Genomic DNA, 24867 nt, shown 5'->3' on the forward strand with positions numbered 1-24867 from the left:
ATTCGTACGGCAACAGATGAAATCGATGGAAGCACAGCCGAATCTTTAGATGTCCAACATCTGGAGTACAGCTTCAAATGGGTAGCCGTGATGGTCCGAAGTAGCACAACAAAATAAAACACAGACGGTTTTGTTTCTCCTATGTTTTTGTGAACTACAACTGAATTCGAGGGGACTGACTGGCTGTTTTGGCAAAGAATGATTCTAAGGCTGTATTTGGATGCGTGACACAGTTTACTAATTTAACAGGATTAACTTTTGCTTTAGATTCCCGCTGTCATGATGGCAGTTCATTAGTCTGAGGAAGAGTGCTTGCACTCGAAAGCTCACGCCTTGAATAAATCTTTGTTGGTCTCAAAGGTGCTACTGGACTCTGATTTGGAGTACAGTTTGGTATTTGAGCTTCCTGGGTCCAGAAAGTGAACATTCTCTGACCCGTGGCGAACAGCAGCAGTGTTTGTCTCCAGAGAACCTCCAAGTCATTTTGTTTGCCAGCTTTGTCAACTGGTTTTGTTTGTCGGGTTTTGCTTATCCCCCTCCCCCCTTCTTGGGCATGGAGTCCACAGAGGTTAAAAGCCTTGGTGAACCTTTGCCTTGGAGAGCTGTTTTGCTGAGGCTCTCAGGGAGGGGGAAGCACTCCTCCACTTCCTCCCCCTCCCCGCTCCTCTCACAGGACACGGAAAGGGTGGGTGGAGATGCATTTTGATATATAGATTAGGAGGCTGAAACTCATCTCAACAGTTCTACCACCTGCCAATTAGCCCTGAAGGCAACTTTCAATCCCAGCCCACACAAGCAGAGTTAGTTTAAAAGGCTTTGCCAAGGAATTATTCCGCGATTCTGATTACCGTTGCATGCAATTATGAATGTACGATGGCTGGTTGTAAGGACTCAGGGTGTCCCTTTGGGTGCATCTGTGCTCAGCCCTCCTGGAGGATTTCTCTTTTGCAGTCAGGAAGCCACACAGATTTTATTTAGTGACAGGGAGTGACAGATTTTATTTTCCTGACTGCAGCAAAGAAATTAAAAGACGCTTGCTCCTGGGGAGGAAAGTTATGGCAAATCTTGACAGCATCCTAAAAAGCAGAGACATCACCCTGCTAATGAAAGTGTGTCTAGTCAAGGCTTGTGGTCTTCCCAGTTGCAATGTATGGCTGTGAAAGTTGGACCATAAGGAAGGCCGAGCGTCAAAGAATTGAGGCTTTTGAACTCTGGTGCTGGAGAAGACCCTTGGACTGCAAGGCAAACAAACCGGTCAGTCCTAGAGGAGATCAGCCCTGACTGCTCCTTAGAAGGCCATATCCTGAAGATGAAACTCAAATACTTTGGCCACCTGATAAGAAGGAAGGACTCCCTGGAGAAGAGCCTAATGCCGGGAGCAATTGAGGGCAAAGGAAGAAGACAGAGAATGAGGTGGCTGGATGGAGTCACTGAAGCAGTCAGTGCGAACTTAAATGGACTTTGGGGGATGATAGAGGACAGGAAGGCCTGGAGGATCATTGTCCATGGGGTCCCGATGGGTTGGACATGACTTCGCACGTAACAACAACAAGAACAAGCCACACAGAGCCCTTTGCAGTGGGCTGGTTCCACCCTTCTCATCTGGTGATGCTGGAGTCCACGGAAAACATGGGAGTGGAACGTGGAATTCGCTGCCAGAGGATGTGGTGATGGCCACAGAAATAAGAACTCTTAAAAGGGGATGAGATATATCTATCAGTGGCTAGCTACTAGCCGTGGTGACTAAGGGGAACCTTTACAGTGAGAGGCACTGAGCCTCTGAATCAAAAAACCAGGAGGCAATGTCAGGGGAAAACCTCAGCCTTTCTGTCTTGTTGTTGGCCCTTCAGAGAAACTGGCTGGCCACTGTGTGAAGCAGGATGCTGCACCAGATGTATCCCTGGTCTGATCCCCCCCCCCACACAAACACTGGCAAGTATTTGATGACTATTTCTGATTTTGTTGTGCATAGAAGTATGCATCTTTTTTGTTACAAGCAAATGTGGAAATCCACAGTAATACTTAGGACGAAGCAAACAAAAACATGTTAGAAACCAAGGGAGACAGCTCGGGCTCAGAACCACAACGGGATTCACTGGGTGCCCTGGACATCCCAAAATGAAGCTAGGTAGGCATCTAGGAGGAAATGCACAATGATGGTCAGATAAACCTGAGCGCAGGGGAATTCCCAGGCACTTGCTCCACACCCAATAGGGAGCTTCAAATCACAGATGTTTGTCTGGCAGGAAGGTTTGTGTGTGCAAGGGATCAGTCGACAGCAACACAAATAGTGACATCTGGTGGACAAGCGTGTGCAACCCCTCCACAAAAACAAAATCCATCCCTCTTGGCTTGCTTTGTGCTGAATCAGCCTCCAGGGTTTCAGCTTCTTGACTCCTCCGTCAGGCATTCTGAGCGAAATTCCGGGATAGATTGTGTCATGCACCACAGCAGAGGAGGGCTTTCGGGGATTTGAGCAAAGGAGTGTGTAGAAGATAGGAATCGTGGTGGCACTCATCTGGGAAGTGGAGAAGGAGAGGGAATTGCTTTCATGATGGCCTTGAATGTAATATATTACATAGTGTATCCCTAACTGGCAGTTAATATGTTGGTTTGATTTTAATATTAAGATTGTAAGTTTGAATTTCCTATGGTTGTGGCAACTGGACGATGATTAAGCTGGGAAAACACGATGGAGAGAATATGACCTTATCAGTTGGGCTCCACCATTTTAGAGTCATCCGAGTGTCAGCCTTTCTCTCTGAGCTAGTGAAGTGTTTCTCAACATTCTGTCGTAAAACACAGTCCTGTTTAATGTATGTGGAGGGTACAGACAATGAAGCCAATTTGGACGGGTCAAGTCCTTGTACGGCTCACTTCCACAGCAAAATGAGGGGCTGGGAGTGGTTGTTATCGGGATTTCAGGGTTGATTCATGAGTCAGTCATTTCATAGGGATTTGGGGAACGGGATACTGTTCTCAAAATGGAGATACTACATTTTAAAACAGAAAGCACGCACAGTGCGATAACAATTTGAAATTATGGGAAGGGTAAAAGCATTTTGAAAGCAATTAAAAAAATATTCTCCCCCAATAGTCCCATGTTCTCAGTTGCCAGCCTCCAAGTGAGGTCTGTAGATCTCCTGGCGTCACAACTGATCTCCAGCAGAGATCTGGTCTTCTGGAGAGAAGGGCTGCTTCAGAGAGTGGAATCTATGGCTTCACTTTCCTGCTGAGCCCCCTCCCCACACAAATTGCCCCCCTCCCCAGGATCCATCCCCAAGTCTCCAGGAATTTCTCAACCCAGATTTGGCAATCCTTGTCTCGTGGTTGCTCATGAACATGCAACTCTCCAATGTTCAAATGTATCTCTGTGGTCCTTGAGGTACACCGCTGAGCGTATGGCTTGGGAAGAGCACCTTGAACTCCATTTGGGTGGGGGGGAGGTGTCTTGGTGTTCCCATAGAGCTCCTTTCCCCACCTAAAACTTCCCGGTGGGACCTAATTATTAGCTTGCCTGAGGATAAGACTTGCAGGACAAGGTGGTTGTGGTGAATATTTTACATGCTCAGCTCATCTAGAATGGATTTATTCTGGACCAGGCATTCTCAACCAGGGTTTCATGAAACCCTGGAGTTTCTCGATGGCCCTGGAAGTGTTTCCCATATGAGTGGGGGTTAATTAATTTAATACATATTTTAAATTTAATCAACCCCCACCCATATGACCGTATATGGCTATGTTGACCTGAATCCCCAATGGCCAATGATGGGCCTGGAGAGGGCGGGAAGGGGAGGGGCCACAGGTGGGCGTGTCCACAGCTCTGCTTCCCAACCATAGTCTCCATGATCGTGCCACTTCTGGGGTTTTTCGAAGCCTGAAAAATGTTTCAGGGCTTCCTCAGTGGTAAAAGAAAGTTGAGACAGGCTGTTCTAGGCTGTTATGATTTCAGGAGGCCACTGGAAGATTGAATCGGCTCCGGTCTCATGTTTCGCTTTTTTTTATTTCCCGCAGCAGTCAGCAGAGCAGCCATGATGATGACCCATCCCGGTTCTTGAGCCCCCGAATGCGTGACGACAGGTAGGAGTCACAGCATCAGATCCCAGGAGGGAAGAGATGGAGATCAGGGGGGGGGGGAGAGAGAGAGAGAGAGAGAGAGAGAGAGAGAGAGAGAGAGAGAGAGAGAGAGAGAGAGAGAGACTTACATTCAAAAGAAAGTTATTAATTTATTTGTTATATTTATATACCACCCTCTGAGAAAGAAAGCTTTGCTTGAACTCTTGGAGAGCTGTGTCTTTTCAGAGAAGATCATGCTGGACTAGAAAACAGCTCCATTGCCAATCTGCAGGTGGGCCTGGAGAACCCTTTTTTTCCCCAGCTGATCTCCAGAGTACAGAGATCAGTTCCCCTGGAGAAAGTGGCTGCTTTGGAGGGGGGACGCAGGGGTGGCCGAACTGTGGCTCTTTTCAGATGTTCATGGACTACAATTCCCACAAGCCCCTGTCACCATAGCCAATTGGCAGGGGCTCATGGGAAATTATAGTCAATGAACATCTGGAGATCTACAGTTTGGCCAGTTTGGCAATGTACCAAGCAGAGTTCTTTCCTCTCTCTAAACCCCACCCTTTCTAGATTCCACCCCCAAAATCTCCAGGTATTTCCCAAGCCAGAGCTGACAACCCAGTGTTGTGTTCCTTGGATTTACTCCCATTTGGTCCAAACCAATATACTATAGACGTCTTCAAGGTTAGCCATAAACTTGACCTGAATATTCTGTCTAGTCTTGGGCTTTTTACTTCTGAACATTTCTCTAAAAGTCAAAATTTCCTGACTTTCTACATGACAACACAGATAACACAGTGGCCAAGAGCAGGGGTAGTCAACCTGTGGTCCTCCAGATTTCCCTGGACTACAATTCCCATGAACCCCTACCAGCAAATGCTGGCAGGGGCTCATGGGAATTGTAGTGCATGAACATCTGGAGGACCACAGGTTGACTACCCCTGGCCAAGAGGACCCCAAGCCCCTCTGCACATGTGTCTACAGCATGTAGATGTATCTGCTACACAGTATAGTGCTTAAGAGTGTTAAGAGTGGCAGCCTCTAATTTGGAAACGATCAGGGGCTGTCTTTAAGTATTTGAAAAATTTTGTCACTCAGAGCAGGGGTAGTCAACCTGTGGTCCTCCAGATGTTCATGGACTACAATTCCCATGAGCCCCTGCCATCAAATGCTGGCAGGGGCTCATGGGAATTGTAGTCCATGAACATCTGGAGGACCACAGGTTGACTACCCTGACTCAGAGGATAGCAGGGAGCTGTTTCTGTTGGCAGCAGAGCCATAATGGCTTTCAACTACGTGTAGAATGGTACCGACTCATGGAGTAGTTCACCAGTGGAATGGGCTGCCTAAGGAGGTGGTGAGCTCCCCCCCCCCACAGTGTCAGTTTTCAGGCAGTGGCTGGACAGATACTTATCCTGGATACTTGAGGCTGATCCTGCACTGGGCAGGTGGTTGGACTAAATGACCTGTATGGCCCTTTCCAACTCTTATGATACTATGAGACTCCTTCAGTAGTAAAAAGCAGAGTACAAAAAAATGTCTCTTCCTCTTCTTCTACGCTCCCCACATACTGCCTCCAGTTTCTCAGGATCTTCTCAAGCCAGTGGTGGAAAGCCTCAGCGGTCAGCAGCTATGAGCCTAAGATCTCTTTGAAGGTGTGAACCTAATAGTGCAATTCTTGGGTGACGGGCAATAAAATCCTGCTCTTGTTTACTCTGTGCTGTTGGCCTCTGTTTTCAAATTCATTTCAAAATGCTAGGAAAACTTATACTCAACTGTGCTAGTTTTTGGCACCGTCTCTAACCGTGAATACTTTTATAATAACTGAATAAAATTAAAGCATTTATGCCTTCTTATCTCAGAAACATGCGCAAACTTATCCGCTGGCTGAATTGCACCTAATTCATCATATTCTTAAAATTAGCAAAGGAAAGTTGGAAAGTAGAATGAGGTTGGTTTGATAAGAAAGACGATATTGCATTATCCCAATCGTTTTCCTTTTTTTTTTTTTCTTAAGAAAGCGAAGGCAAAAACAAAATGAACCCCAAATGCCTCGTGGCTTCAGAAGGTCCATAAATGTTTCTTCTCCCGTCTCTGTGTTGTCCATTGCCGCAGCCATTTCGTAATATCCTTGGTGCCGTTATTGTGCCGAATCAGGTACTGTTGCAAAGACAATTACTGCAGCTGGTGGTTTTCAGCGTATACCTAAATTTAACCTAAATCTCAGCCATTGCTATGGGATGGGGGGGGGGGAGCAGCAAACGGAGGCAACTGTATAGAAATCAAGAGTTTGTGAAATACTGTTGACGATGCAAAAATGAACAATGTCAGGACAACTAACTCGTTTTGCCCGACACAGAGAATAGACAGGATGAGCATCAAGCTTTTGTGTTCTGTAACAGGAGCAGTTTGTTCTGAGCATGTGCAACAGAAGTGCATGTGTGTTTATTTAAGAGGGCAAAACACGGGCAACAAGCGAGACGTTGAACACATAGATGACCTGGGTTGTCAGGTAGGATAGATCTCCTCATAGATTCATAGAATCAAAGAGCTGGAAGGGACCTCCAGAGTCATCTAGTCTAACCCCCTGCAAAATTCAGGAAATTCACAGCTACCTGCCCGCCCACAATGACCCAAATTCCATGTCTAGATGATGCCCCAGAATCCCTGGCCATAGCTCTCCTCATTGCATGCTGAATTTATTTATCGCATGGCATGTGTCATGCAGCGAGGAGATATAAGGTTACTCTAGCAGCCAGGCAAGGGACTTTCAGGAGTGGTTAGCCATTGCCTGCCTTGGTGTCATGACCTCTAGTGTTCCTAGGAGGAATTGCCACCCTTAATCCTTGGAGGCCTCCCATCCAAACACTAGCCAGAGTTGGCCCTGCTTAGCTCCTGAGTTCTGATGAGACTGGACTTGCTGAAAGGCGGTCTGAGCCAGAGGCAAACCAGTCTGGTGACTTCTATGCTGCACATCTTGGGAGCGCACATATGTTACTAGACCTACTGTTTAGGTGTGCTATGAGAAGACCCATGTAGCCATGTAAACTTAAGCCATTTTCCAGCCAAAGTAGCTTGAGTGCAAGGACGTGCTGTCAGGTGCTCATGGGAATTGTAGTCCATGGATACCTGGAGAGCTACAGTTTGCCCCCCTCCCTACTCTACAACCACCATGACTGACATAGACTTATGTTACACTTGTCTTTGCGTACCGTTGTCTCTAGTTCTCCTTTGCTGGATGTCTACTTTGGTGCTTGTTTTTGGCCAGTAGCCTCTAAGCGTCCTGGTCCTCCTAGTAACATGGGAGCACTTGTATGAGTGATTGGGGTGCTGCCTGTGCAAGGGAAAGCTATGCGGGGGCCTAGAAGTCTCTCTGATTGCCACAGGCGAAACGATCCTCCTTTCCACTTGCTTCCAAACCAAACCTTTAGCTGGCTTTTTCTCCCCTGTTCATTAACGGAAGGCCGCTGTGTAATTTTCGGAGGAACGTGGACCCATACATCTCTGACCTTCCTTGGGAGTTGATTTATTACCATACAAAAGTGCAGCACTGGCATAAAGGAGGTGTTTTGCGTGTGCACGAAACGACAAAAGCAGCACAGATGCTTGTTGTTGTTGTCCTTTTGGCCAGACCAGTGAAATGCATTGCGTTGCTGCGTCCCCTCTTTACTGGTAGAGGAGGTGTCCCTACACAGCTGTAGAGAAGCAGCAGGTCCTCTGTCCCCACCGCCTTCAGACGTAGAGTTTCCAACCCGGCATGGATTGCAGATTCTGCTTTGAATCCGGCCCTAAAGTCTCCATGTATTTCCCAACCCAGAGCTGGGAACCCGACATTTTCTCCAGGGGAACCGATCTGTTGTGTCTGGAGATCAATGGTGATTCTGGGAGATCTGGAAGCTGGCAGCCCTGCAGCCCTTCCCCAGTCTTTCTGGAGAGTCATGAGATCTTGGACATATGGGCCATTCTCCCATCGGATCAGGGAGCCTTCCGACAGGGACTTTTGCTCAAGGTCATGTTTGGTGCAGCAGAGTCCTCTTGCTCGTGAGCAAGGCTTGGCCAAGGCTCGTCCCTTAGCTCTCTCCCAAAGTCCACCTTTCCAAGCCAGCCTCCTTTGTGTCCTTGGGAGAGGGCTGCCTGGATTCTCTAGACAGACGACTGGGAAGCTGTCCTGCGTGCTTGAAGTTATTGGATGTTTCGCCTCATGACCTTGCAAGCTCAGATTGTATTTCTGGTGCTGCCTGGAGTCAACCACACAATCAGTGTCATTCGGAGCATCAACACTGTCCAAGGGACAATCTGCGGAGAAGGTCACCTCTAAGTTGGTTTGGGCTGTTTCCCCCCCCCCGAGCTCTCCCTATGGAGGTTTGCACATATGTGCATGCTCTGTAGAGCTTCGGTGTTCTCAGGTGCACCTGTGTGCCATTCCGGTTGCTGATGGTAGCAAGAGAAGGAACAAAAGTTTGGGTTCCTTGGGAGAATCGCTTTCCCCAGGTGTTGTGCTGTGATCTGAGGAGTGGATGCTTCCCCACTCCCTGCTGCACACTGCATCCGACATCACGTGCAGGCGGAGCTGTGCCGGCAGGGCTGGGCTGTTTCTGGAAAACTGGCACAGAGAAGACCTCTTCCTACATCGAAAGGCACACACAGCCAAGGAGCCGGGAAGGAAGGAGCCCAGGCAGCCCCCGGAGAGCTCGAAGGAAAATATCGAAGGCGAACTGTGAATATCCGAGTGAGGCTTCCAGCTGCCGGGATATTGGCTTAGGCATGATCACGAAGAGGAAGCTATTTTGGGGACTGGCTGATGTCTAGTGACATCCTTGGCACAAAGATGGAGCCCAAGAGGCTGCTGCAAGCTGGGCAAACTTGTAAGTAGAGGAGGCTCAACAGAAAACTCACCTGGCAGCTTTCAGTGCTGACGATGCCTTTTGGAGAGGTCTCGGGGGGCTAAACTCTGAACAACTGCTTCCTTTGGGACAAGGACCACATTGGACCATTGGCTCTGGTTTGTTCCATGGGCTGCAGGTGCCTGGGCAGGCCGGTGCCCGGCCAAGCACAGCCATGGTCCAGAACCTGCCCCCCAAGAGGTTCTCCTCTCACATAGCAGCTAAGCAAGCCTGCCATTTCCGAGTGGCTGCTCTAAGGAGAAAACTGCCCTTCTTCAGAGTCATGTAAGTATTCTCCTGCCTTGGGCCTGAGGGGGAGAAATGCCTGTGGCATAGAATGTGTTCATCCCATCCTTGGCTTGCCTGCATGCCTGCATGTGCAAAGCATGGCTGTGAGTGGAAGTGTGCAACCAGAAGTGTGCAACCGGAAGATCCTTTGCTCTGCAGGATCTAGTTAAGGGTCCGGTTTCCAGGATGCCCCCAGACAGGGCATGAAGGCAACCTCTCTTTTCTATCCTATGGCCCATCCTGTCGCTCTGATCATGGGAGTTCCAGGTGGTGGTCCTGGCTCACAGCCCCTGGAAGGCTGCTCTTTATGAACCAAGGATGCCCTTTAAAAAAGTTTTCCCAATCTAATGGCCATCCCCACTCACTGGAGCCCTGAATTCCATCAGTTTACAACTCAGGGCGATTCTAAGTCCCCGCCAGAAGGTGAAATTAAGCCTTTTAATTTGGCTGTGGCTCCCATAGAGCTGGAACTTGGGGGAATGAAAACTAATTGTGGATTCCGGAAGACTTTTGCAATCTTGGCCGACACACTTAGAGCTTGTAAAATGGGATTACCTTCTCTTGCTTCATTTGGAATATGTAAGGACACGACGAGTAGCGTTGCCAAGTTTGGACGGGTCGTTCAGGACACAGACGGAAAGTCCACTGGAGGCTATGGAGGGTTAATGGTTATCAGATCGGTCTGTTTGTAAAGGAAGGTGTAGGAAAGGCCGAGCGCAGGGGACAGACTTCTGTTGTGCTTAACTGGAGCATTTATATTAAGCATGCCCTCCCATTGATTTTCGGAGTCAGTCTTACTCAAGAGCAGCAAAGCACAGCTCCCAATCACCCCTCAGGCTTGCTCTGGGGAATAGCTTTAAATAGAGGTGTACGAGAGAAACAGCAGTGCATAGTTGCGCAGATGTGCTTTCTTTGCAGCATGTAACATCCTCCCCCAACCCCAGCCGGGAGTCAGAGGCCAGGGGACAGATACCGGAGACACGTTTTACATAGTCCAAGGAGGGAGCAATAAATCAAATGAAGTCTATGGGAGGGACATGGACTTCTGGGACGGGAAAAGGAGAGGTGGGAGAACAGTGGAAAGCTGAGAAGTGGAAGAAAATGGGTCAGGCTCGAAATGGACGTGACGGGAAGAGGAGAGTGGTGGATTTCGTAGGCAGATGGCCAGAAAGACAGGCCCTTCCTATAGGAAAATCCCATTGCTACAATCGCTGAGGGGTAGTCAAACTGCGGCCCTCCAGATGTCCACGGACTACAATTCCCAGGAGCCCCTGCCAGCATTCGCTGGCAGGGGCTCCTGGGAATTGTAGCCCATGGACATCTGGAGGTCCACAGTTTGACTACCCCTGGGCTAATGACTTTCATGGACCACTAACCCCTGTATGGCACATCTGCATTAACTTTGGATTCGGTCTATTTTCAGGCAGCAGATGTTTCAGCAAGGGTGTCAACCTCTGCTATATGAACCAGGTCTCTCAGTCGGTAGTATGTCCATATCCCCCCTGCCATTCTGAATCCAGTGTGAGGCACAGGCCCATGGTCGAGAACACATTCTGGGAGGCCGAGAGAGGCAAGTATCCAAACAGGGGCGAAGCAAGGGTCATCTGGCCACAGAGCTGCCTAATGCGTCGGCAGGCGTTTGGATCTGACATCCCAAACTGCGAAGGCCAAAATCCCACAGCCAATGCATTTCCTGAGAGCCGAGCCGTAGGAAGGGAAAAGCTTCCCTGAGTTCTCTCCGATTTGCTGTCCTCAGCACACCTCTGGCCGCACGATCAGCCGCTCATTGTCCCTCTGGCGTTGGACCAGACGGGCGAATTGTTCCTCCTTCGAAGCAGCAGAGGTGGGCTGTTAATTATAGCACAGAGCACCGCAGGCCGGTTGCTGGTTGCTGACACGGTTGAGGAAAGTCAGGTTTTTTGACAAGAAGTCAGCATAAGACGAATGCCTCCCTTTCTCTTCCCGACTCGGAGCCTTCTGCACCTGGCGTACCGGCCTGGCTGGCCGGGGCCTTTGGAAATCGCTCCGTCCCAGGAGGAAAATAAAATCTATTGTCCGGAAATGTCACAAAGGCCTGAGATGTTCTCTCCTCAGGAGGACAGGGGCTGGCCTGTCACAGTCTGCACTCCACAGCTGCATCTGCCCTCGGAGCAGTGGTTATCTCTTGCCCCTTTATCCTGTCTCATTTAGGGTTGCCAACTCGGGGATGGGTAATTCCTGGAGATCTAGGGGTGGAGCCTGGAGAGGGCAGGGTTTGGGGAAGAGAGGGACAGGGGCTTCCACCCTCCAAAGCAGCCTTTTTCTCCCGGAGCACTGACCCATCGACCGGCGATCAGTCATAACTCCAAGAGTTTTCCAAGTCCCACCTGGTGGTTGGTAAATTCACATTCTGGAGTGTCTGAAATTTTCCCCTGCTGTCCCCCAAACTAAATTCTTGGGTGGATAGGCCAGCTGTCTGGGAACTGCTGGAACTGCCAGCAGGGGCTCATGGGAACTGTAGTCCATGGACATCTGGAGAGCCACAGCTGGCCGAAGAAAAGCACCTCAAGCTTTTGCATTCCTGCTCTGAAGTCCACAAGAGCTCGTGGCATAGTTGCGTTCTGCCTGCTGATCTCATCTTGCAGGCTGGTTCTTCTGATTCCAAGCTTAGGGATATTAAGGTCATGTTCTTCACCTTGGAAAGCAGAAGGGAAGGGGGTGGACTGGATTTGTGTATTTATCTAGGGGGCCTTGCTGGGGTTGCGGCTCTGCACCTTTTATGTGACACATGCTGGGGATTGCTGTGTCTTCTGTCCAAAGTCCTGAAGTCTTTTGAGGAGAGTCAGTCAGCAGGAGGTAAAATTATTACCCTGGAGCCTGAAAACTTGTACAACGGGCCTCTTTGAACCTCAAGTAATATGCAGAGTGGGTGGGGTGCAGTTGTTAAGAGTGGCGGTTTCTAATCTGGAGAACTGGGTTGGATTCCCCACTCCTCCTCCACATGCAACCAGCTTGGACCAGTCCCAGTTCTCTCAGAGCTCTCTCAGCCCCACAGGGTGTTTGCTGTAAGGAGAGAAAGGGAAGGCGGTTGTAAGCTGCTTTAGAGAATCCTTCAGGCAGTGAAAAGTGGGAGTATAAAAACCAACTCTTCTTCATTTACAAAACTGTCTCTTCTTCCAGTCAACATCTGCTGACCCTCTGTTCCTTGTTCAAGCGTCTAAGGCTGTATCTTCATAATCACAAATGTACGAGTCATTTTATGCTACGGAGTTATACATATGTTGTAGGAGCATGTTGTTGGAGGATCAACATCATTTGGGGTGGGGGCTTGAGTGTTGGTTTGCTGCGGTCCGGCCTTGGATGGCAGAACTGGGTGGGATGGGAGAAGATGTCTCTTTCTGACCCAGTGCATGCTGGGAGTGGCACAAAGAACTTAAAATAGTGTAGAATTGCAGGGAGCGACTGCAGGACTGGTTAACCAGACTGCAGTTTTGCTTGCCAGCTGACCCACAGTTTGCTGTCCCTTTACTCTTAAGGAATACCCTTCAGAAAGGGTTCACATTCAGAAATAGGGGGAGGGAGAGGAGTTGTCTTCATTGGAGCGAGCTTTGGAAAAGTGCATAGAAGGAAGCACAAATCCCCCAACAAGGGAATTGTTGGTAATTTAGAGAGGAGATGAAGAAGAGTTGGTTTTTATACCCACTTTTCACTACCCTCTTACAATCGCCTCCCCTCCCTCTCCCCACAACAGACACTCTGTGAGGTAGGAGGCACTGAGAGATCTCTAAGAGGATTGCTGTGTGAGAACAGTCCTAGGGGAACCGTGACTGGCCCAAGGTCATGCAGCTGGCTGCATATGGAGGAGGAGTTGGGGAGGGAATCGAACCCAGTTCTCCAGATTGGAGGCTGCTGCTCTTAACCACTACACCACGCTGGCAGAACAGCTCTGTTCTGAAGACACTGCGGAACTGTCTAAGTTCCTTCTGGGTCATGATCTGACATGGCCATTCTAGCAACTTTTCCAAAATTCCAAGCTTTTTGACCATGGAGTTTTGAACTCTGAAAAATTTTGCGGACTTCGAGGTAACCCGGAAGTGATGTCAGTTGGTCACGCTTCCCTGCCATGCCCCCGGAAGTGCCGTGTCACCGGAAGTAGCATCATTTCTTGTTGCCAAACAAAAGTGGGACTCTCCATGCTGGCTTCTGAATGCTTCTGTGCATTTTGATGCCGCTCCCTCCCCCATCTGGAATCTCTACTCTTAATATGGAATAGTTAAAAAAAATATTTCCTGGACTCCAGTCTAGCATCTTGGTAGTACAGTGTAAGGTCAGACCTTGACTCAGGGGTAATAAGTCAATAATTATTGCATTTAATAATCTCCCCCCCCCTGCCAGAAATCCACCAAGACTCTTGGACCTGTTTGTATTATTATTGTTTAATGTTTTACTGTTACACTGTATTGTTTAATGTTATACTGTTACACTGTTATTATCAGTTAATAATATTAATGTTATAGTTAGTTAAATGTAATGTTTCCTGTACAGTTTTCAGTTCTATGTAAACTGCCCTGAGCCTTCGGGTGGTAGATAAATGTGAATAAATAAGTAAATAAATACATTTAGAATGTCCCAGATCTCACCCCGACATTTCAGGTTAAAAGCCCCAAGGCTGTAGGTGATGAAAAAGGCCCCTATACAAGACCTTAGGGAGGTCCCCCTCAGAGAAAATTAAACTGAGCTACATAAACCAACAGTCTGAATTGCTTTATGACATCGATTCATGTTGTCTCTGCAATGTACCACTATTTTTTTTGCTTAGCTAGTGCTAAATCATTCAAAGATGACCTGATTCTGCCTCACTTATTGTAAGCTATTGAGCGTCAGCAACTTTTTGAGCACCGGCCCATATTGCCAACTTTGAAATGGGGGATCTTAGGAATAGCACTGTTGGATCAAACCACTGGTCTTTCTTACCTATGGTCCAGTCTCACAGAGTGGTCAGCCAGCTAACCTGAAGGGCCAACAAACAGGACATAGATTCAGGAACAGCATACACAGGACTAGGTCGAGTGTGCTGTTTAAACAGCTAAAAATATATCCTGAGGCCAGTCTTGGGAGGTTAGCCCCTAAAACAATGTGAACATGGCCTTCACATGGCCTTCCTTGGGATCACACGTCTCTTCAGGCCTCTCCTGTAGAGGCAATGCCCTCTTACTCCTACATACATTATGCCAGACAAGCTGACCACTTGTGAGAGGAAAGGCACTCTTTAGTTTAGGATTCTTTCTTTCTTAGACTGCAGCCTTAATGTGAACCTTCCAACCCCATGATCCTATGAAAACTCTACTGTTATTAACCAAATAGTTCAATAACTGGATGACCCAAAAGACAAGCTGGCGAGTTCCAGATCAAATCAAGCCCATGCTTCTGTTTCATTTTGAGAAGACAGAAGAAGTCACGGGCAAAGGCAATCATGCTAGGCAAAGTGGAAAGCAGGAGGGAAAAAGGAAAACCCAGCAGGAGATGGACGGATTCATCGGAGGGAGCCACAAGGGCCTTCTGTTTGCATGACCTGAGCAGGGACGTTCTGGAGGACAGCCATTCATAGATTCAGGAGGACAAAGCAGAAGAACAAAGTTTGAATCCGGTGGCACCTTTTAGACCAACAATTTCTTTTTTTTTAGGTATGGGCTTTTGGTTGCAAGTACAGTTCTTTAGGTATATATGTTTTATACCTGAGGGAGTGTGCATGCACATGGAAGCTTATCCCTCAAATAAGACCTTGCTGGTCTTAAAGGGAACGCTGGACTCAAACTTTGCTAATTCAGAGGGTGGCTATAAGTCGCAAGCAACTTGATCATGGCATGCAATGATGATGATGATGATGATGGTGATGATGATGATGGGTGGAGGCCCTCAGAACCCCAACCATGGCTGGCCTCCCTTCCATAAGTGGCAACCAGGCAGCCTTAGGCCTCCTGGTTAATCGCATTGCAGCTCTCTGACCCCCTCCCCCATCAGAGTGAATGGGGATGAATGTAAACTGGATTTTAAGCCTCGGATCTTTAAAATGTCTTCTCTTGCTTTACTGCTTGGGAAATCACGAGCTGCCTTAGGGAAAGGCAGAATTGAAAATCAGATAATAAATAATAATAAATTAACACTCATTCTAATCATGGCTTGTGGTCACACCCCATCCTTCTGGATTGACTCGGCTAACACGCGGACCCTTGATTAGTACTGCCCAGAGACCTGGAGGAGCTCGGAAAGCTCCCCCCAACGCTTGTAATGGTGGGACCCCCCCCTGCATCAATAACCTTCCGCCGACCTTTTCCCTGCCGGGGGAGGGGGGGCTGCCGAGCTGACCCCCTCCCATCTCCGCGGGAAACCTCGCCTGGAGCCGGGCGCTGCCGATTGGCTGCTTGGGATGAAAGGAAGCCGAAAGCCCCTCTTTTGAATGAGTCAGCAGGCTGGCAGGCAGGCAGGCCGGGCGGCGGCAGAGGCGTCCGTCGGAGCGGCCGGGGAGGCAGCCAAACCCCCGGCCTGGAGGGCAGAAGGCACCCGGGGAATGGGGGGAAGCTCCCCGGCTCCAGAAGGGTAGAAGCGGGCCGGTGGTGCTTCCCGACGGTCGGAGCTTCGCTTCTTTGAGGATTGGCTGCCCGGGAAGCTCTTGATGCGCAGCCTCCCGCGGACGGTCTGGATGCTCGGGCGCCGGGGGAGCGAGCAAGCGAGCGCGCGTCGGCGAAGAGCCGGGGAGGCGGCGGCGGCAGCGGCTGGCATGACCCTCTCCGTCCCGCTCGTCGCCATCGGAGCCTGAGCCGACCCGGAGTGGCTAGGCCCGCTGAGATCCAGTCCGGGAGTCCTCCTTTCTTTACAGATCTTTTTTTTGAAGCGTCTCCCCCGGGAGGCAGCAAAACAACAGCCGCCGGCAGCTGCTGCCAATTAGGGCTCCCCGGGGAAAGGACCTCAGGCGGCACCGTCGGGGTTCGGCAACAAACCCCGGCCGGATTTCGGTTTCCGCTTGGTCTCGTCCTGCAGCTTCAGTGCCTTACGGAGAAAAGCGGGCGCCGAGCCACCCTCCGGAGCCCTCGCCGCCGTGACTTCGCATCTCTCTTCACACCCCCTCCTCCCCCCGACTTTGCCCCTCCGGAGGACTGCGAGGGATGTGTGGAACTGAGTCCGGATTTCTTTCTCTGTCGGGTTTGGCCTCTTTTTCTTCCAGCTTCTCCCTCTTTTTTAAAAGGAGAAAGTGCTGATCCGGGCTTTTGTTGGCTGGCCCAGTCGCAGCCCTTGAAACTGACATCCGCGGCTCCATGGCCAGCCCTTGAAACTGACATCCGCGGCTCCATGGCCAGCCCTTGAAACTGACATCCGCGCCCAGGTGTGCGTCGCACCGGGAGTCTTGTTTCCCCCCACTTCTTCTCTTGTCTCCTCCTGACCCATCTCAAGTCCGGCTTGTGCGAAACCTGGGGGATAAAATGGAAGCAAGTGTCGCCTCTACAGGCCATGGGCCATAACAAGGTCAGCCTTGGAAAACACAAGGTACTACTAAGCACCCCTCCCTCCCCTCCCGGGTAATTTCTGGCGCCAGCTTGCTCACTCTGTCTCTCTCCATCCCCTCTGCACACTTTGCACCGGGTCCCTCTTTGGACTTTGCGCGGGGCCTGCCTCTCTCCCCCCTTCCCCGGCTGGCCGGAGCCTTCTGCTTTAACCCTCCTTGCTCCCCCCTCCCTCTCCGTGAAATGGGATGTTTGGGCTCCCTCCTCAAAGGACCGTCCTGAGGGGAGAGGGTGGGGCTTCGTCCAGGTCCTGTGCCTCCGGGCTGTGCATGCGCTCTGGCCCGTAGTGAGAGATGACTAGACCGAAATGTCTTGAGAAGGGCTCCGAAAGCACCTGCCCCATTGGAGAGGTGACCCCGGCGCTGTTTCCACACCACCTTTTAGCCTGGCCCCCCAGGGCCACTGACATGCTCAGCAGGTGGGGGAAAGTGTGTGATTACCTTCTCTGTTTGCCCGGATCTACACAATGGTCAGTTGGGGGGTGGGGTGGGGGCATGTCTGCCATACCAGGAGGGGGTTGGGAAAGGGCATGCCTTGCTAGAAGATTGTTGCAGACCAAGGCTGGTGAGAGAGAGAGAGAGAGAGAGAGAGAGAGGAAAGGGAGTTGGAAGCTGGTCAGGTGGCCGGTCAGGTGACTGGGTTGGAAGTGGGTTGGGGGAGCATGCTGCGCCAACGCGCCAGAAGGGTAACTGAGTTCTTGACCTCTGGCCCCTGCCGAATATGCTGGGTGCTCCCCAAGCCATGATGTCTCACGAGTGCTTTAGACCAGGGGTAGTCAAACTGCGGCCCTCCAGATGTCCATGGACTACAATTCCCAAGAGCCCCTGCCAGCATTGGCAGGGGCTTCTGGGAATTGTAGTCCATGGACATCTGGAGGGCCGCAGTTTAACTACCCCTGCTTCAGACAAAGTATATTTGCGATGCGTGCACATAATGATGCGTGGAACTCACACATCCAAGGAGAGTCTTGTGCCTGATGACCCTCAGGTGAGCATTAAAGGTCTTTTTGTTGGGGGACATTTTTTAAGGTCCTGGGGGAGAAACGGAGGTTCCTTCCTGGGGTTTTACTTTTGTGGCACTGTGAATAATAGAAACCCTTCTTTCTATTATTAGCCAGAAGCCACGGCAAGCAGAGACAAAAGCGTGCCCGAAACCTCCAGGGTCACCCATTTGCCCTCAAAAACCTGGACTGCCCAAGACTGGGAGGTTGTCCTTGGTTTTAAATATATATATCAGTGGGTCAACTGGCCAGTTTACTGAGAAGCAGTACAAAGTCTGTGATTGTGGGTGCGTATGGCCCAGGCTGGTCTGATCTCATTAAACCTCTGAAGCTAAGCAGGATTGGCCCCAATTATTATTTGGATGGGAGACCACCGAGGAAGTCCAGGGTTGCTACACATGGGTTCAGCACAGCCAAAACCACCTCTGCATGTTTCTTGCCTTGAAAACCCTCCAGGGTCACCAGAAGTCAGCTACGATTGGGTGCTACTTCCATGTCTTTCTCTATTTAGAAGAAGAAGTGTTGGTTCTTAGATGCCGCTTTTCTCAACACGAAGGAGTCTCCAAGCGGCTTACAATCGCCTTCCCTTCCTCTCCCCACAACAGACACCCTGTGAGGGAGGTGAGGCTGAGAGAACCCAGGTATTTCTGCTCAGTCAGAACAGCTTTATCAGGGCTGTGGCAAGCCCAAGGTCACCCAGCTGCATGTGGGGGAAGCAGAGAGAGAAAGAGGACAAGAGAGAAGGAATGTATTCCACCCTCCGCCTCCATGCCCAGGACTACAGCTTCCATCATGCATTGCCTGTTAAATCTTCACATGCTTCCTTAGCTACTCCTGCAAACGGCATCAGCTTTTCTTGGGTGAAAGGGCTAAGGCTTTTCTTGGGCGAAAGGGCTAAGGGGTGAGGGGCAGTTCCCTACTCTGAGATAAAGAGACAGCAGACATCAGACATTGAATACTGCCCTGCTGCAGAGGAGACTTGGCAAGCGATCCCTTTCTTTCAGGGTTCACTTCTTGCCCAGTATGAGACATGCCTTCCTGGTCACCTTTCTCCCCTTATTACCTTCTCCTCAGGCTCTGTTTTCTTTTATCAGACTTCTTCTTCTCTTACAATTATTCTCATTGGCTCTCTGTGCTAAGATGGCTAGATTCTGGAGGGGGTGTGATTCCATGGATGAGACTCTGCTTGGTACACAGAAGGTCCCAGGTTCAATCCCCAGCATCTCCAGTTAAAAAGGAGTAGGGAGTTGGCGATGTGAAAGATGCCCGCCCAAGACCCTGGAGAGCCGCTGCTGCCAGCCTGAGTAGACAATTCTGACTTTGATAGACCAAAGGTGTGATGCGGTAGAAGGCAGCTTCATATGTGCTCATGTGCTTTGCACCAGCCTGATCAGTGAAATGCCCTTCCAGAAACTAAGGGTTGCCAGCTCCGGGTTGGGAAATACCCGGAGGCTTTGGGGGTGGACTTGCAGTGGGTGGGATTCGGGGCAGGCAGGGACCTCAGTGAAGGAGAATGCTATGGAGTCCACCCTCCAAAGCAGCCACTTCCTCCAGGGAAACTCATCTCTGTTGCCTGGAGATGAGTTGTAAAACCAGGGGATTCCCAGGTTCCACCTGGAGGCTGGCATCCTTAAGTAACCCCAGCCCTTCTCCCATATTCTGCTGATTACTTTCCATTGTCCTGCAGCCTTCTTTGTAGCCGCGTTATGACTGGGTATAAGCAGGGCTTTACCTGCCACACTCCTGGGTGTGACTTGGTTGTTATTGGGTTAATAAGATTAGCCAGGATGCAGAGAAGTTTGGAGAACCAAGTGCCAGACTCTTCTCTCTGCAACTTGGTTGTCCTCATTAGAGAATAATAAAATCAGAGCCACGCCTTGAATAAATCTTTGTTGGTCTTAAAGGTGCTACTGGGCTCTGATTTTATTGTGCTACTTCAGACAAACACGGCTACTCATTTGAATCTATCCTCATTAGAGAACAAAGCTTGTGATCGTTCTTTTGGCAATGCCGCCTTCTGTTAAGGCATGTCAGCAAGTGCAGTGGCTGTTTTTCCGGCTACGCCCATCTCTTCCACTTGTACGGTGACGGTGCATTGGCTGCATTATGCTGGCCTGTGCCAGTCTGTCTCGGACTCCTCGGGAGGAGACCGGGTGCCCTGAAAACCTGTCAAACCATTTGGACACAGATAACGCGCACACACTCACTGTGCAGCCTCTCCTGAAGACAAAATGCCATTTCAATGGCAGCCAAGACAAATGTCATGGGAAGGGACATGATCTTATCCTAGGGATGCCAGCCTCCAGGGAGTCCTCCCCACAACAGCCACCCTGTGACATAAGTAGGGCTGAGAGAGTGCTGACAGGATGGCTTGGTAAGAACAGAACAATCAGGACTGTGAGTAGCTCAAGGTCATCCAGCTGGTTGCATGTGGAGGAGAGAGGAATCAAACCCAGTTCCCCAGATTAAAAGCTGCTTCTCTTACACCAAGATGGTGTATAGAGAAAAGCAGTGGATTCTAATCTGGACTGCTTGGTTTGATTTCCCCACTTTTCTTCCACATGCAGCCAGCTAGGTGACCTTGGGGCAGTAACAGTTCTCTCAGAGCTCTCTCAGCCTCACCTACCTCACAAAGTGTCAGTTGTGCGGAGAGGAAGGGAAGGGTATTGAAAGCCACTTTGAGACTCCTTAGAGCGTAGAAGAGTGGGGCATAAAACCCAATTCTCCTTCTTCTACATTACATACTAGCATTCTTATATTGCAGATGTTGTACTGAGGCCAGCTAATGAGTTGAGAGATGAAGCAAGATTCAATTCAAGGACTTCCTGTCTCCTAATGTATTCTCTGTGTGTTAGCCATGATATTAGGCTTGCTCTCAAGAGACAGAGAGAGAGATGCAATTATCTACTCATGGCAACATAGTCAAGGACCTAGACACCAGGAGTGCAATGCACAACCATTGGCTTTTGGCCTTGTTGTTCTGTCCTTACACAGCTCTGGCAGGGTTTTCGGGCCTTCTGTTTTTCTCTGTAAGTTTTGTACGCCCATTAGGGTTTGCGTGCCTGGCTCCTTCACAAAAGTCAATCCTGCTCACTCATTAACACCCCAAAACGTACTCTGTTGAACAGAACCTCACAGGACGAGGGTGACACAAATGTACTTCTCTTCACAGTCTCACGTATTTCTTCGGGTTTGGTGGCGAGGGCAGCTGCATCTCACATGAAGGCCTGTGTGAACTGACTGTCATGCATCTAAGTGGCTGTAACCCGTGGCTGTAATACAGTCACATGAATGCTTGCCGTGTATGGTTTTGTCCAGGGAGAGGTACCTTTTGGGGAGTCAAATCTAGGATTTCTGTGGCTTCTTCCAGCTGCACTGCAGTGTTAAATTGTGGACTCTGTGCATGTGATGCGAGAACCCCGTCGATTACAAAACAATGCCATGAAAAGATAGACCCCTGCCCTGTAGAGCTTGCAAGCTAAATTCGAGACTGTGGAAGAGAAATAGCTAGTAATCCGAACTGTGTGGCAAGGGACGAAGGGACAGATTTTGAAGAGAGGTTGAAAAGAGGAAAGGGAGATGGTAGATGCTGTACTTCTTAATCTGGTGAACAAAATTTGGGTCCAGTTGCAGCTGTAACACCAGCCGGGTTTTAGTCAAGATACTGGTGGTCTTCAAGCGGTGGCTGGATAGATGCTTATCCTGGATGCTTGAGGCTGATCCTGCATTGAGCAGGGGGGTGGACTAGGTGGCCTATCTGGCCCCTTCCAACTTTATGGTTCTACCTAAGCTTTCCTGGGCCAGCACACTTCTATAAATATCTCTCTCTGGATAAATATATATTCTTTATATCAGAAGAAGCGTGCCTGCACATAAAAAGCTTCTACCTTGAATAAAACTTGACTGCTTTTTAAGGGCTCACCGGATTCAAACTTCCATCCTGCTGCTTCAGACTGACACGGGTGACCCCCCCCCCCGAATCTTTTTAAATCTGGCGTCTGTGTGGAAGAGAGAGCGGCCCTCCCTGGTGAAAGACGGCTTCCGCTTTGCCGCTTCCCCCTGGGTGCGCTTGCCCTTCCGCTCAGCTTAGCCATCTGTCTCTGGAGCTGACGGTTGCAAGGAAGCCGCCTGCTTTACGGTAGTGAAGCAGGCTGGGAGCGAGAACCGCAGAGCCACTGTGAGCAGAGAGAGGCAGGCTGGCCCTGCTGGGCAGGAAGCCTTGAATGATGAATGGGGCTGCATGAAGTCATCAGGGCTTCTCCAAATGCGGAGGCAAGCAGGGGCCTCCTCTGCAGATACAGAGGCACAATTCCACCTTAGATGACGACCCGGTGTTTTCAAGGCCAGGGCAGAGGGGGTGCAAACAGGCTTCTCAGGGCAGGCCCAGTGTGTTTCCCCCAGGGGGCTCTTTGTGTTGGGTGAGGTGAGTGCTTTTCCTCTCCCCCCCCCCCTCGAGTGTGAATGATGGAGACCTGGCCTCCTTCCATCCTGAGGCTCCCCAGATTCTTCCTGCACTTCCAACCGTGCGCCTGGCATCTCTCTGGCTTCCCCTTTGCACTCCTTCATGCCTTTCCCCTATGCAAGCTCCCCACCTTTCCTCGGCCGTTTGCCTCTTTCAGAGGGCACACTGCCCGGCCACCCTGTTCCTTTCTCACCCCACATATCTCCCTTCTGTTTCCTAAAGTGTCTTCGCTGGGGAATGCCTCGTGGTTGATCCGCCTTCCCTTCCCGGTGAATCAAAGGCAGCTCAGCTGCCCATTTCCCGAAGAGGCAGGAGATGCGGAGAACCAGGAGGGCGGCTCTCTTCCTCGGAAGCATGCGACACGTCGGCTTGTCACGAGGGAAGGGCTGAGAAAAACCGCTTCTCGGACCCCCGCTGCGTTCCTCGATCCGGGCCTTATCACGGGAGATCGGGCGTCCTTGGCTGTGCAGCACGGAGGCTGGGGCGTAGGGGTCCTCCGTGGCTGCGTGGGTCGGGGAGAGCGGCTTCCTGCCCCCTGCCCTTCTCCGGTTCTTCCTCCGCCTGTAGAACTGTGTGTCTTCTCCTCCTCCTCTGCCACCACCTCATGTTTGATTTTCCCTTCTCTTTCCCCCCCTCCCCGCCCCTCTGCTTCTCAATGGTCTTGTTGACTGATAGGCCAAGCAGGAAATATGGAGGCGTCTGATATGACGACAGCAAAGGTAGGATGGAAATGCTGCCGGCCTCCTTGTGCGTAAGTGGCCTCGCTTGGCAAATTCTTCCTTTTCCTGTGATCTGTTTGCTCCCTGTGTTCCTGCCCCTGAAAGCTGTGCTACAGGCAGGAGGATCATGGCCAGAGAGGGCATCTACTTACGAAACGTCAGTTCTTCCTCAAGTTCTTCCTCCTTTGCCCCCCGGCTGTCTTCTCCTGAGGGTCTTAGATATTTCCCCCTCTTCTATAACGCTGTAGGCCAGGCTTTCTGAACCCAGGTTTCGGGAAACCCTAGGGTTGCTTGATGGCTCTGGAAAGGTTTCCCAAGTGGGTGGGAGTTAGTTAGCTTTTTATATATTTTTTAAATTTGTTAAACATTTATCGCAGGGGTAGTCAAACTGCGGCCCTCCAGATGTTCATGGACTACAATTCCCATGAGCCCCTACCAGCGAATGCTGGCAGGGGCTCATGGGAATTGTAGTCCATGAACATCTGGAGGGCCGCAGTTTGACTACCCCTGATTTATCGGGTGATAGGACCATATACGGTCATACCGACCGGCCCTCCTCCCTCCCGAAGTGACCAATGACGGGCCTGGGGGTGGGTGGGAAGGGGAGGGGCCCTGGGTGGGCATGTCCCAGCCATGTGCTGCACCATCGTGCCACTTACGGGGTTTCTCGAAGCTTGAAGGATGTTTCAGGGGTGCTGCAGACCCTGAGAAAGGTAGGACCCAGGAAGTGTGTTCTTCTGCTGTATGTCCCCACCCTGGACTTTACTTAGACTGTTGTTTTCTTGGATTTGCGTGCCGGAAGACAGTGGCTTTTATCTTTTTCGGAACGTTAAGCCGCTCGGGGCTGGCTGAATATTATGAAGGAGCACAGGGGGACTTCTTGGCTTCCTAGCCGCTTTCGTTGCAATACTACAGCGCAGCAGTAGAGGGAGCATTTGAGGTAGATTTCCCCCTCTAGGGGAATAGATTTGCACATTAGAAACTGCTTTGGGGAGAATTTCTAAGCCTAGCGCACACGCACCCAGACGGGAGGGTATGCGGGGAAACAGGGGTGCTGCATCTCGTCGTCCCATCAGTGTGTTACTTTCAGACTGTGCAGAAGCAGCTGAGGTGACCGATGTGGGTTAAATCCAGAGGGGCAGCTGCGTTGCTCGGCTAAAGCAAAATTACACCGGGGTCCCACTGCACATCTATATGTGCCCTCTGGCACAGCTGGTCTGGAATTTGGGGCTGGCTTGTCACCAGTATGTGCATGACACCCAGCTGTATCTCCTGATGGATGGACAGCCAGACTCCCCCTCCCCCTCCCGGGAAACATTTACCAGTTACTTGGAAGTAGTGACTGGATGGCTTAGGCTGAGTTGCCTGAAACTCAACCCCTCCAAGGCGGAGGTCCTGTGGCTGGTTAGAAGGGGGCAGGATCAGGAAGCGTGCCTTCCCTCCCTGGATGGGGCGCAGCTTGCGGCTGTACCTATGGCCAGAAATTTGGGTGTGATCTTTGATGCCTCTCTTTCTATGGCGGCTCAGATCATGAGGGTACCCCAACTGGCGTTCCAGCATCTGCGCCAGGTGAGGCTACAAACACCCTACCTGTCTCCGGAACGCTTGGCCACAGTGATCCATGCAATGGTCACTTCCAGATTAGATTTCTGTAACTCGCTCTACGTTGGGCCTTCCCTTGGCTCTGACCCGGAAATGGCAATTGGTGCAAAATGCGGCTGCTAGGGTCCTTACGAGGTCGTCTTGGCGGACCCACCTCCAGCCTGTGCTGAGGCAGCTGACTGGTTGCCGGTTAACTTCTCTTACCTTTAAGGGCATCCGTGGCCTGGACCCAAGCTTACCTGAGGGACCGTTTTTCTCATGCCCCCTGCAGGGCCCTTCGCTCTGAAGGTTTGAATCAGTTGGTTATCCCCGG

At 50.5% G+C, this 24867-nt stretch overlaps 1 protein-coding gene across 9 annotated transcripts in view; it reads left to right on the plus strand.

The window, feature by feature from the left end:
* The window catches only part of GRAMD1B (GRAM domain containing 1B), a 110162-nt gene that overhangs the window by 10483 nt on the left and 74812 nt on the right, over window positions 1-24867 (plus strand). For 4 of the 9 annotated variants that reach the window (XM_077307184.1, XM_077307187.1, XM_077307186.1 and 1 more), the window contains exon 2: window positions 4015-4080. The exons of 1 other annotated variant lie outside the window; for it this stretch is intronic. In XM_077307184.1, the coding sequence (XP_077163299.1) occupies window positions 4015-4080 (66 nt within the window). Of the gene's footprint in view, window positions 1-4014; window positions 4081-15700; window positions 16755-22313; window positions 22953-24867 lie in introns of those variants that run through there. 4 more of the 9 variants (XM_077307185.1, XM_077307197.1, XM_077307195.1 and 1 more) reach the window with 4 other exon arrangements.

Source organism: Paroedura picta, chromosome 12 (genome assembly GCF_049243985.1).
Source record: "Paroedura picta isolate Pp20150507F chromosome 12, Ppicta_v3.0, whole genome shotgun sequence".
In the NCBI taxonomy this organism is placed as follows: Eukaryota; Metazoa; Chordata; class Lepidosauria; order Squamata; family Gekkonidae; genus Paroedura; species Paroedura picta.